Source organism: Neodiprion virginianus, chromosome 6 (assembly GCF_021901495.1).
Source record: "Neodiprion virginianus isolate iyNeoVirg1 chromosome 6, iyNeoVirg1.1, whole genome shotgun sequence".
In the NCBI taxonomy this organism is placed as follows: Eukaryota; Metazoa; Arthropoda; class Insecta; order Hymenoptera; family Diprionidae; genus Neodiprion; species Neodiprion virginianus.
The window spans coordinates 4,821,490-4,834,377 of NC_060882.1; the positions used below are offsets into that span (position 1 = coordinate 4,821,490).

At 42.9% G+C, this 12,888-nt stretch overlaps 2 protein-coding genes across 3 annotated transcripts; one reads left to right on the forward strand and one right to left on the reverse strand.

Annotated features, from left to right (window-relative positions):
• Nucleotides 1–2,258: 2,258 nt before the first annotated feature.
• Nucleotides 2,259–11,147, forward strand: LOC124307256 (platelet binding protein GspB-like). The gene is made up of 5 exons (XM_046768774.1): nucleotides 2,259–2,853; nucleotides 4,302–4,367; nucleotides 4,970–5,123; nucleotides 5,250–8,683; nucleotides 8,894–11,147. The coding sequence occupies exons 1-5, from the start codon at nucleotides 2,803–2,805 to the stop codon at nucleotides 11,045–11,047; spliced, it is 5,859 nt and encodes a 1,952-aa protein (XP_046624730.1). The 5' UTR covers nucleotides 2,259–2,802; the 3' UTR covers nucleotides 11,048–11,147.
• A 24-nt stretch (nucleotides 11,148–11,171) lies between these two features.
• Nucleotides 11,172–12,756, reverse strand: LOC124308119 (uncharacterized protein PB18E9.04c-like). Of its 2 annotated transcripts, XM_046770499.1 has the most exons (3): nucleotides 12,305–12,756; nucleotides 11,648–12,217; nucleotides 11,172–11,611 (listed from the first exon to the last, which is right to left on the reverse strand). In XM_046770499.1, exons 1-3 carry the CDS (start codon nucleotides 12,329–12,331, stop codon nucleotides 11,387–11,389), a joined length of 822 nt encoding a protein of 273 aa, XP_046626455.1. In that variant the 5' UTR covers nucleotides 12,332–12,756; the 3' UTR covers nucleotides 11,172–11,386. The 2 variants fall into 2 exon arrangements, with proteins under 2 accessions (XP_046626455.1, XP_046626453.1); XM_046770497.1 differs by having other exon boundaries at nucleotides 11,172–12,217; nucleotides 12,305–12,751.
• Nucleotides 12,757–12,888: the final 132 nt, after the last annotated feature.

The window sequence follows — 12,888 nt, forward strand, 5'->3', positions numbered from 1 at the left end:
CTGATCGTTACACGTATCACACGCCAAGAAAAAAATATAATGCTGCGTTGGCGATTTGTTAAGTTTCATAGTCGTCGATCGATGTATTAATGATTAACTCAGCGCCAGAGACACTGTTATTAAATTTAGAAAATAGTCAAAACTTTTAATAGCGTCGCATAACATTGTGAAAAATGTAAATCAAGCGCACACTGAATGTGTCAGATTTTGCGATGGTTAGGATAAGAGTGTGGCGTGATTAAGGTGAAAATTGTTAATCAAAAATAAACTAAATACAGGCGTTGAATCCGGCGAACGGTGCGGATTCATATAATAATGAAACGTAATCGGTCTTTACGGTATAACGGTGACCAATCGAATAATATTGCGACTAATATCGATTAATATCGAGGCTATCGTGATGTAGTTATTCGCACATTCGTTCTCGTCCACGTCCCCGCGTGTATACCGAATTTAAAAGATATAAGGCTGTTCCCGTGACAAACGCGCTGCTGGGATTTCGTAACGACAAAGTCAATTGCTCTGATTAGATTAGAATTTTAGAGGCGGCTCGGTACGCAATTCCGTATCATTAATATTGGTATCACTATTGTTGTTATCGACATTATTATTTGGATTATTTTTATGATCGTTGTTATACTTTAGCCACGTATAGTTACTCCTTTATCGAATCATCGAGCAGTGACATGCCCCGTATGCTCTGACACTGTTTATATATACGGAAATTTTACCCACAAAAATCATGTGCCATAATTATTTCACATTATAAATACACACAATAAACTTACAACACGCATTACAGCTGGTATGCTGAATTTCCTATCTGTAATAGATAAGCGATCGATCATTGATTCAATCAATCACTCGATTCCAGTCGATCGAAAAATCTCTATCAACCTGTGACGTGAGAAACGTCGAGATTGATTCTACCACGTCAATCAATAGCCCAGTTCAACTGAAAATCTCTTCGAGAACTATTTCTTCGCCATTTTATATCAAAGGTTTTTTTTCTCTCTAGAATTAGTTGTTCATAACGTAGACATTGTACCATGACCTGTCAAGGGTTGATTCTTATAAAAATTTATGGTAATATCTGCCTCGATCGGACTCCAGCTATGACGGAAAAGCGTTAGAATTTTGCATTGAATAACCCGTTTCTCGATTCCTGAATCCTTCCTTTCCCTGATCCGGAGTAGTCTCTACTGTACTGCAGAGCACAGTCCGGAGTCGTGTTTACGCTCTGTAATAGCTAGGTATGCTTCTAATTAGATCACTTTCTTATCACTTGCTGACTTGTTCTGAGAGAAATCGAGTGAAACTGATGCATAGATCGTCGATATGCAGATTGAAAGTAAAACTACTGCAGTAAAATTGGACAGAAAAGATGGGCAGTGAATTCTGTAAAAACAAATAATGTAAGTTTAAACTTCGTCAGTTACACTGATCCAAAGAATTGTAAATGATCGCAAAACTCTTGAGCTGATATGTTTTTTTTTTCTCGTAAATTTCACAATGCGCTATAGTACTTTAAAAAAAGAAATTCAACTTTAATATTTTAGAACAAGATTTTTATTTGCAACACTATTAGTAAGATATTACGGCATTCCAGAACGGCTGATGAGTTCATTTAGCAGCAACAAATCCTTGATTCCATCTGGCTCTGGCTTTATCTGCGATAACTGTGCGACTTATTCTGTTTCATTCTGAAATGTAGGAAGATGAAATTTCGCCTGGAGCTGTAGATATCGCGCCATAGCGTCTTTCTTATCAAAATCAAAACTAATTAAAGAGTAACTATTTGTACGCAGTATCGATACAATTAAGAATTGCCGAAGCTCTAGATTCGCGACGAACGACTGGCAATAGTTCTCCTGTGCATATTGCATCGAATGGAAATAATTTGTACCAACTAGCGTACGGTAAAAATGAAATCATTGGGTTTTCAAAGGAAGATTATTCGAACTGGAGTTTTCACCCCTACGCGCAATCCAGATTTAATAACTTAACAAAGTTGAACCAAATAGTAGCAGGTGGACAATTGTGTGTATAACGGAGGTGAGAATTATTCTCTCTGGTTCGTACAGCCGGAAGTATTCGATCCATGGTTATTATGAATAGAAATTGTGAATTATGAATAGAATTTTACGTAAGTAGTTCCGTCTTATTGACTCTGAGGTTGGCAACTATCAAGCTCTTCGTGGTCCCACAGACGTCATCGCAAAAACAAAGGTGTGATTACACGATCTTAATAGCATCAGTACAGTGGTAGGAACCATTTCTGTTCACGGATGCAGAGTAATGAAGAACGAATTATTATGACCGTGTTAAGACGTCGTTGCTACACCCACACCATGCTCCTGTTCTACCGATCAACAAACACCTACGCGTCGATAAATGAACAGCGAAAGAGAGAAAGAGTGAAGGCGCGAGAAGTTTGAAAAAGAAAGAAAAAAAGAGCAGGAATAAAGGGGGGAAAAGCCAAGACCCGTACTCATCAGTACATGGGTATGTTTGGACCCTGTAGTGATAGGGCACAGCTGTAACACTCGTTGGAAATTGTAGTGCCTGTTCGCCATCTTCGAACCCATAGAGTCGCGGCTTTGATCTACCGTAAAAACGGTTTTCCTCCTTTTTTGATCTTCTCACCTCTCGTATTTTCGAGAGGTTGGCGGTAAGAAACCGCCAATCTACCTGAAATCGGTCTGCGGTGAATTAGTCACAAGGCCATTGTCATATTCATAGTGGAAAGCTGAGATACGCGATTTACGCATAAGGTGCCAGAAGGAATATCGAGCTGAAGGCATGCAGGGACGAATCACCCGTGGATATTTTATAGTAGTAGCACTGTTTCTGGTAAGCCTGCTTCTTGGCACTTCGCCATTATCTTTCTTTTCGTCATCTTTGCTCGATTTTTTCTTCGACCATTCGATAAACAGCTCAATGAACCGTTATAGAAATCCTTCGTTAACACTCGCAGCAAATCTAGTGGTGGAAAATAAAACAACAAGGCTTCAAACTGATTCGGAAAGTTTCTCTGTGTCGACTTATGAAATGGTTTACATCTCTTTTGTTCTTTTCAAAATTTGATCAAGTTGAGAATTTCTGTCGACTTTTTTACTCCAAGTTGCAATCCATTATAAGTTTATCGAGATTTTTATTATACGCTGAAGCGAACTTTCTGATCAATTTGAAATCTTGCTTTTATGTTTCAAATCTCCAGTTTTGTCATCAGCTTTGGTATCGCAGTGTAGAGCGAAATTGCAAGCCCATTTTGAGCCTGCAACAAAGTTGCAGTTGCAGAATATTCTTGTTGCGAACTACGCTACAAGTAATACGTGAATAGATAGCGATGGAAAATTAAATCATATCAAACAAGAAATGCGTATCGTCAGTTCTTCCGGAATGTTTCATTTATAGGGTTTCACCATCGACGATTGAATTTCGTGATAATAGCGACAGCGTCAGTTCCGTATTTCATTATTAGCCTATTGTTCAAAGGAATTTCACGTTAAAAAATAGAAAGCAAGTTGCAAAGGGTACGCCAAAATATATTACAATTGTAAATATCTAACTAGTCTTTCTCTATTTAGATTTGAATCGAAATGTGCCTTATTAACTGTTACGTATGTATTAATAATAATAACTGCGTCGGACAATTTGCGGTTTGGCCCGAAATCACGCAAACAATTATTTTCTACTTATCATGTACTTGACGAAAAAATAATAAAATACCAGATTAAACCATGTCTTCTTTTTAACAACCCAATCCCGGAGAATCAACTTGAGCTTTCACATGAATGGGGATAGGAACGAAGTATAGGTCAGCTTGGTTTGATTAATTTGTAAAATTTCTAATTAATTTTCGGGATGTTGGTTGCGGTACGCTTATACGCAAACGCTCGCTAAATCACTTTTCAATCTCGACCATATACGAAAGCACTGGTTTGGCGATAAATCATTGCCTTACAATTATATTCCTAGTGTACCAATAAGTGAGTATGCGGAATATCCATTATTAGAAATTGATTTCATGTTTGTGCCTTAGTTCACACTCTTTCAATAGCAATCGCTAGAAAAATATCTCACAATAACCCTAATTTGCTAAAACTATCACATTTATGAGTGTAACGATTTTCCAGTTTTGACACATCCATTGATAACGATTTAATTTTCATACGGTCTTATTCGGTATAATTTACTCACATTATGAGTATAGATTTCAGTGAAATCCTAAACTGAGAACGCTGAAATAAATGAAAAATTATTATCGTATAAAACCAATTATATATATCTTTGAACAGGCTTGCTGCTGGATGAATCCGAATGACGCGATCCCGCACCAAATACGTTCACGTACAAAAAAGCAGGTATATTTTCGCGTGGTACCGAATTATTATCGGCATATCACATCTCATTTCACGAGAAATTTTTGATCCTTCATTTCTAATCAAGTTTTTCCATTTTTATAGCTCACACTTACCTTCCTGTTCAGAAGTAGCATATAACACATATGCATATAAAACACACGATTGGGCAGCGGGTATCAGCTTGAAATTGGATTTCAAAACACATTTCGTCTTATTTTATAGTTCATTTTTGCATTTACGATCAGAACAAACGGGTGGGGTACAAAAATACAAAAGATTAAAACGTTGATGGCACGAAATCCTGAAAGTCAAACTACCGCCAGTTGAAAACGTAGGAAGACCATAAATACGAAAGAGATAACTTGTAGAAAAATATAAATTGATAACGCAAAAATGTATAAATAAATTTATACCGAATTTTTTTTTTTTTTGACTGGCCAAGATTTTGAAGGGCAATATGATTCCATGTGGTTAGCTAGTAATAACAGTACAGTATTTTTTTTAATTTCCCGCGACTCTCTTTCAACCTTTGTTTTAAATTTTAACCGTAACATGTCAGACCTCGAATAATCGTGATTTGATTTTTATTTAACGTTGAACAGGTAAGTCATCAGGTCAACCACAGGTCAGCTGCAAATACAGCGAGCCTGTCTTACGATGCACTTGGACATTTGGACCTAAGACGAGACCAGAAGTCGGTACTACCTGGTGGCCGTGAGAAATGGAGGTCCTTGAAACGAACGCTGAGTTCAGGAGGTGAAATGAGAAACATTAACGTGAACGGAAACAAAAATATTGCACCCTACTTGCTCAAGAATGTTGAACTCAATCGAAAGATCGGGTTTCTGGAACATTTGACTCAATCGGAGGATCGAGTTCCAGAGTTTCCGTGGACGGTGATGGAACCGTTGAAAGTACAGGCGAAAAACTGCACCGAACCCCATAACTCGGATGACAGATATTCGAGCAGCTTCAACGTGAATTCGACAGTTAAATCTATCTACGCTGGTAACGATTTTGAAATAGCAGGTGAAGCCGAGACGAAAAGAACCAGCAGCGTACACGTTGGCGAGGATATCACGCTGTGTTGGATAGAGACTACGACCATCAAGGAGGACCACCACATGCATCCAGTGCAGAGACAAGTGCTCAGAGAGTACACTATATCCTTCGAGAATGCTGCAACCATACCAGAACGGTATCTTGAATGTATTCAGCTGGAGGGCGAGGTCGATTCAACGGACAGCAGCTTTCCAAAATCGACCTTGTTCGAAGTGGTGGATGAAAACACTCGGCATAGTCGTGTAGTCAACTTTACTACGGTGAGTCACACCGACGACTTAACCGTATGGCAGCACAAGCGAGTCCAGTGCGGAGTAGGCCCAGTTGTCACCAAAAACATCATTGAGTGGGCCGCGGAACGAGCGGAACATCCGAAGAGGAGAATCGAGATCAAGGTCAGTCCCAAGATCCACCGACTCACCGCTGTTCCCACCGAGACCGAACCCTGCACAACGGACCTCATAGACTGGCAAGTCACGTCAACCACCACTTCTTCCTTCATCGTGGACTGTGGCCTAGGATCAACCTGCGAGAGCTACAGCGACTGCGCCGAAGAAAACTGTGGCTATTCTTCGACTTCTGAGGTAGACGTGTCTAACGATCTTTGGCAGGAACAAGCTACCACAGCATCCACAACACTCTCGAATAGTTCGGAATCGGAAACTTCAGTGACTACGACCACCGAAGTCTCAACAGCAATGTCGTCAATCTCGTATAACCAAGACTGCAGCCCAGGATCGACCTGCGAGAGCTACAGCGACTGCGCCGACAAAAACTGTGGCTATTCTTCGATTTTTGAGACAGACGTGACTGATGATCTTCGGCAGGAACAAGCTACCACGGCTTCCATAACACTCTCGGATAGTTCGGAATCAGAAACGTCAGTGACTACGACCACCGAAGTCTCAACTGCGATGTCGTCAATCTCGTATAACCAAGACTGTGGCCCAGGATCGACCTGCGAGAGCTACAGCGACTGCGCCGACGAAAACTGTGGCTATTCTTCGATTTTTGAGACAGACGTGACTGATGATCTTCGGCAGGAACAAGCTACCACGGCTTCCATAACACTCTCGGATAGTTCGGAATCAGAAACGTCAGTGACTACGACCACCGAAGTCTCAACTGCGATGTCGTCAATCTCGTATAACCAAGACTGTGGCCCAGGATCGACCTGCGAGAGCTACAGCGACTGCGCCGACGAAAACTGTGGCTATTCTTCGATTTTTGAGACAGACGTGACTGATGATCTTCGGCAGGAACAAGCTACCACGGCTTCCATAACACTCTCGGATAGTTCGGAATCAGAAACGTCAGTGACTACGACCACCGAAGTCTCAACTGCGATGTCGTCAATCTCGTATAACCAAGACTGTGACCCAGGATCGACCTGCGAGAGCTACAGCGACTGCGCCGACGAAAATTGTGGCTATTCTTCGATTTTTGAGACAGACGTGACTGATGATCTTCGGCAGGAACAAGCTACCACGGCTTCCATAACACTCTCGGATAGTTCGGAATCAGAAACGTCAGTGACTACGACCACCGAAGTCTCAACTGCGATGTCGTCAATCTCGTATAACCAAGACTGTGGCCCAGGATCGACCTGCGAGAGCTACAGCGACTGCGCCGACGAAAACTGTGGCTATTCTTCGATTTTTGAGACAGACGTGACTGATGATCTTCGGCAGGAACAAGCTACCACGGCTTCCATAACACTCTCGGATAGTTCGGAATCAGAAACGTCAGTGACTACGACCACCGAAGTCTCAACTGCGATGTCGTCAATCTCGTATAACCAAGACTGTGACCCAGGATCGACCTGCGAGAGCTACAGCGACTGCGCCGACGAAAACTGTGGCTATTCTTCGATTTTTGAGACAGACGTGACTGATGATCTTCGGCAGGAACAAGCTACCACGGCTTCCATAACACTCTTGGATAGTTCGGAATCGGAAACGTCAGTGACTACGACCACCGAAGTCTCAACTGCAATGTCTTCAAACTCGTATAACCAAGACTGCAGCCCAGGGTCGACCTGCGAGAGCTACAGCGACTGCGCCGACGAAAATTGTGGCTATTCTTCGATTTTTGAGACAGACGTGACTGATGATCTTCGGCAGGAACAAGCTACCACGGCTTCCATAACACTCTCGGATAGTTCGGAATCGGAAACGTCAGTGACTACGACCACCGAAGTCTCAACTGCAATGTCGTCAATCTCGTATAACCAAGACTGTAGCCCAGGATCGACCTGCGAGAGCTACAGCGACTGCGCCGACGAAAACTGTGGCTATTCTTCGATTTCTGAGATAGACGTGACTGATGATCTTCGGCAGGAACAAGCTACCACGGCTTCCATAACACTCTCGGATAGTTCGGAATCGGAAACGTCAGTGACTACGACCACCGAAGTCTCAACTGCGATGTCGTCAATCTCGTATAACCAAGACTGTGGCCCAGAATCGACCTGCGAGAGCTACAGCGACTGCGCCGACGAAAACTGTGGCTATTCTTCGATTTCTGAGACAGACGTGACTGATGATCTTCGGCAGGAACAAGCTACCACGGCATCCATAACACTCTCGGATAGTTCGGAATCGGAAATTTTAGTGACTACGACCACCGAAGTCTCAACTGCAATGTCTTCAAACTCGTATAACCAAGACTGTGGCCCAGGATCGACCTGCGAGAGCTACAGCGACTGCGCCGACGAAAACTGTGGCTATTCTTCGATTTCTGAGACAGACGTGACTGATGATTTTCGGCAGGAACAAGCTACCACGGCTTCCATAACACTCTCGGATAGTTCGGAATCGGAAACGTCAGTGACTACGACCACCGAAGTCTCAACTGCGATGTCGTCAATCTCGTATAACCAAGACTGTGGCCCAGGATCGACCTGCGAGAGCTACAGCGACTGCGCCGACGAAAACTGTGGCTATTCTTCGATTTCTGAGACAGACGTGACTGATGATTTTCGGCAGGAACAAGCTACCACGGCATCCATAACACTCTCGGATAGTTCGGAATCGGAAACGTCAGTGACTACGACCACCGAAGTCTCAACTGCGATGTCGTCAATCTCGTATAACCAAGACTGTGGCCCAGAATCGACCTGCGAGAGCTACAGCGACTGCGCCGACGAAAACTGTGGCTATTCTTCGATTTCTGAGATAGACGTGACTGATGATCTTCGGCAGGAACAAGCTACCACGGCATCCATAACACTCTCGGATAGTTCGGAATCGGAAATTTTAGTGACTACGACCACCGAAGTCTCAACTGCAATGTCTTCAAACTCGTATAACCAAGACTGCAGCCCAGGGTCGACCTGCGAGAGCTACAGCGACTGCGCCGACGAAAACTGTGGCTATTCTTCGATTTCTGAGACAGACGTGACTGATGATTTTCGGCAGGAACAAGCTACCACGGCTTCCATAACACTTTCGGATAGTTCGGAATCGGAAACGTCAGTGACTACGACCACCGAAGTCTCAACTGCAATGTCGTCAATCTCGTATAATCAAGACTGTGGCCCAGGATCGACCTGCGAGAGCTACAGCGACTGCGCCCACGAAAACTGTGGCTATTCTTCGATTTCTGAGATAGACGTGACTGACGATCTTCGGCAGGAACAAGCTACCACGGCATCCATAACACTCTCGGATAGTTCGGAATCGGAAATTTTAGTGACTACGACCACCGAAGTCTCAACTGCAATGTCTTCAAACTCGTATAACCAATACTGCAGCCCAGGGTCGACCTGCGAGAGCTACAGCGACTGCGCCGACGAAAACTGTGGCTATCCTTCGATTTCTGAGATAGACGTGACTGATGATCTTAGGCACGAACCAACTACCGCGGCTTATATAACATCTTTGAATAGTTTGGAATCGGAAACTTCAGTTACTGCCTTCACCGAAGCCTCAACGGCGATGTTCTCAATTGCGAATAACGAACACAAAATCGTTAACTATCTTCCACCTCCTGTCTTCGAAAGACCCACACCAATGACTGATCAGCCTATCGATCCTTCTGAAGCGACCACCGCGTCACTTGCATCATTGTATGACATTCCGAACGCCGGCTTTGACAAACTCACCACAACGTCCTTTCACGAAATCACGACCTCAGCGCTATCAAACGTCAAGTCACCTGAATTCACAGACGACATCTCGATCTTGGGCGTGACGATGAATCACGATATAGTACACGATGTAGAGACCGGTGATCAGACGGTGGATTTCTCGCCAGCTAATGATGATTCGTATTTCAGCCCTAGCGATTCAGATGAAACAAGCAAATCGAACGCTTCTGACGAAACATCAGTGTCCTGTGAAAGTGGGGGGTCCTGCGTTCATTCGATACTCTTTGAGCGAACAACAAACTCTTGGGAAGACGAAACCAGCATTGAGACCGAAACCCGTAGAGACGGCAAAAAGACTAATATTGAACAACTTCCCGTGACTTTGACGACCGACACCGGCTACATTCAGATTACGAAATTCGGCAGTTATGATAGTGTGGAATACCTTGCTGACAAAAATGTGGCGTCCACCACTAAGACCGGCGAAACTTATAATGGAGACGAGTTTTCGCCACGCGTGACGATTGTTGGTTTGCTAGATTTCGAAAGTAATCGAGCGACTCAGTTACCTTCTTGCGATTCTAACTCAGAAAATTGCAGTTATACTAGGGAAAGCACCAACTCATCTTGCGACAAAGAGTCTGGTGGCTGCTCTCCAGACAACTTAAAAATCTGTGACAGTGATTCAACTGGCAGTTGTGCTTCACCACAGCACGCTCGAGATTTCCCTGAATTACCATCAATGACAAGCTCAACCCCCATTGAAGTCAGTAACACTTCAACGACCATGAATGATGTACCAACAATTAATTTAAAGCAGAGACACAAGTTGGGACTGAGGATCAAGATACTGCTTGAGCATGTAGATGACAATAAAGAGAAGCAGAAGCTAGTTGAGGTCAATAAGCATTTACTGTTTCGTGAGCAGGCGGATGAACAAACGGACCAGACACTGATTAATCAAATCGGGGCGTTGAACAACAATATTGACATTCAGACCGTCCAAGCATTATTCAATTGTTCGACTGTAGAAAAGCTCACTGGAGATCTGGGTAATATTTCAGCTGAATATCTCGCGTTGCACGGTGGAGCCAAAAATATAGGCGTTAACAATTCCAGGAACTCACACTGGCGCAAGAAAAGGGACGTGAGTTCACTGTCCAAACGAGACGTGGATTCAAATTTGAAAATGAGTCTGCCAGAAATAGTCGCTGATATTCATGCCGGATTGGATCACGTTATGAGTCAAATACCGTCAGAACACGCAGTGGTTAAATGGAGCGGAAGAATGATAGAAAACGAGATCCCACAATCTCACATACTGGAACTCATATCGAATCCGCAGGATAATCGCATCCACGCTAGAATTAAAAGAAACATAGGTATCCATGATGTAGCAATTAATGAAAAAGATATGCCGAAAGACCTTCAGGAAGTTGGTCACTGGTCCACCGAGGGAGTAAGAAGGGGATTGAACAGCGGTTACGTTCGGACTCTCACTGAGTTTACTATTTACAGGGGTCCATAAGCACAGTGCTAAATATAGGATAGACCAACGATAATTGTATTCTAAACGATCGTGCAAATAAAGAGTTATGTAGTTACACACGAGTCTTGTACCACGTGGTAAAAATGATGTATTTAGGTTGATCCACATTTGAAACGATACTTTATTTGCTCAATTATTTTACTCAACAAAAATCTGACTAATTCGATTAATCACGAAGCTATGTGTGAAATAAAAATTTGGAATTAGACCGGATAAATGTGCGATTTCGCGTAACTATAGCTGCCAACACGTCATAGCAATAAATCAATTTTATTCACAATAAAATATTTTTAAGTGATTCCCATGCATGTTCTCAGTCTAATTTGTACAGGTATACGCAGACGGTGCGACGCACTTTGACTTTGTCGGATTAAAGATCGTTGTTGTTGGACAAGTGAATTCTTCCATGGTAAAACTTCCGTCACTGTTCAGGGTGCAGAAATAATACGTTTTACACGTTGTGTCCGTAGTTATCGCATATCTACCATATGCAGTGCAGGCAAATATTGTAGTAGTTGCAGCTTCGGTAGTGGTTGCAGCTTCAGTAGTGGTTGCAGCTTCGGTAGTGGTTGCAGCTTCGGTAGTGGTTGCAGCTACGGTAGTGGTTGTAGCATCGGTGGTAGTCGTAGAATCTGTGGTAGTTGCAGAATCTGTGGTAGTTGCAGCATCAGTGGTAGTTGCATCGTTGGTGCAGGTATAGGCACTTGAGTTAACGCACTTCGCAACTGTTGGATCAAACACCGTCGTCGTTGGGCAAGTTTCATTGTACCGGGTGTAGGTCCCGTCATCTTCAGGAAAGCACAAGTAATAGGACTGACAAGTTGTGTCCGTAGTTATAGCATATCTGCCATACGTAGTGCAGTCATATGCTGCTGTTGTGGTGGTTTCTGTTGCCTCAGTGGTCGTTGAATCTTCTCCATTTGTACAAGTATAGGAACTCGAGTTAACGCAATTCGCTGTCGTTGGATCGAAAAGCGTCGTCGTTGGGCAAGTTTCATTGTAAACGGTGTATGTCCCGTCGTCTTCAGGAAAGCACAAGTAATAGGACTGACAAGTTGTGTCAGTAGTTATAGCATATCTGCCGTACGTCGTACAGTTATATGCTGCGGCCTCGGAGGTTGGAATCAATGCTGCGATGCTCACAGCGATCTGTTAGAAATGAAATTCGACTTTACAGAAATTCAAGATTTTTTAGCAATCAAAAACGAGTTCGATTATTAGATATGAGATACGTACAATTACAGCAAAGACCTGCTTCTCCATGATCACTTCAAGCGACGTTGATATACTCCTGAAGAATGATCGAACGATCGGGTGAATAGTCTGCTTTATATCGGTTAATAAGCTGAGTAATTCATAGATTGTATGTTTATTGAACCAGTAAGTAAGTCACGTGTGTCATTTAATTATTACATCCAGAATTGTCAGGGTCGTATTTGCCAATAATTAAATTGATAACGTTATGTTATCTCTCTTTCAGAGTTTTTGAAATTTTATAATTAGATACACATCACGTCTTGCAGCTCGAATGTATTCAAGAGAGTCCTGCCACAAAGGTTGCCGGATATCAATACTGTCGCGAAATTCTTCCAATTCCATATTCACGAGGGCAGCCATCTCATTGAATTTCGGTTTCCATTTTGCGAGCGATAATTTTATTCGTATAGATTGCGAATAGGTGAAAGCAGGAGATTCGTTATGAATTCGTTAGTCGTCTTAAGACCTAATTCAGATTCCGTCGAGCAGATGTTCGCCGACTTGGTTCGTTGGTCGGCTTAACTCGCAACTTGCGCTATCGTCTTTGCGTACACGCGAAAGTA

What these genes read in the sequence shown, in the direction of transcription:
- LOC124307256 (XM_046768774.1), top strand. Translation starts at nt 2,803, where the DNA reads ATGCAGGGACGAATCACCCGTGGATATTTTATAGTAGTAGCACTGTTT. An exon ending in ACGAACGCTGAGTTCAGGAG is followed by an intron (nt 5,124 to 5,249) that starts GTGAAATGAGAA and finishes ATCGAGTTCCAG; the next exon opens with AGTTTCCGTGGACGGTGATG. An exon ending in CGGATAGTTCGGAATCGGAA is followed by an intron (nt 8,684 to 8,893) that starts ATTTTAGTGACT and finishes GATAGTTCGGAA; the next exon opens with TCGGAAACGTCAGTGACTAC.
- LOC124308119 (XM_046770497.1), bottom strand. Translation starts at nt 12,331, where the DNA reads ATGGAGAAGCAGGTCTTTGCTGTAATT. An exon ending in AGCAGGTCTTTGCTGTAATT is followed by an intron (nt 12,218 to 12,304) that starts GTACGTATCTCA and finishes CATTTCTAACAG; the next exon opens with ATCGCTGTGAGCATCGCAGC.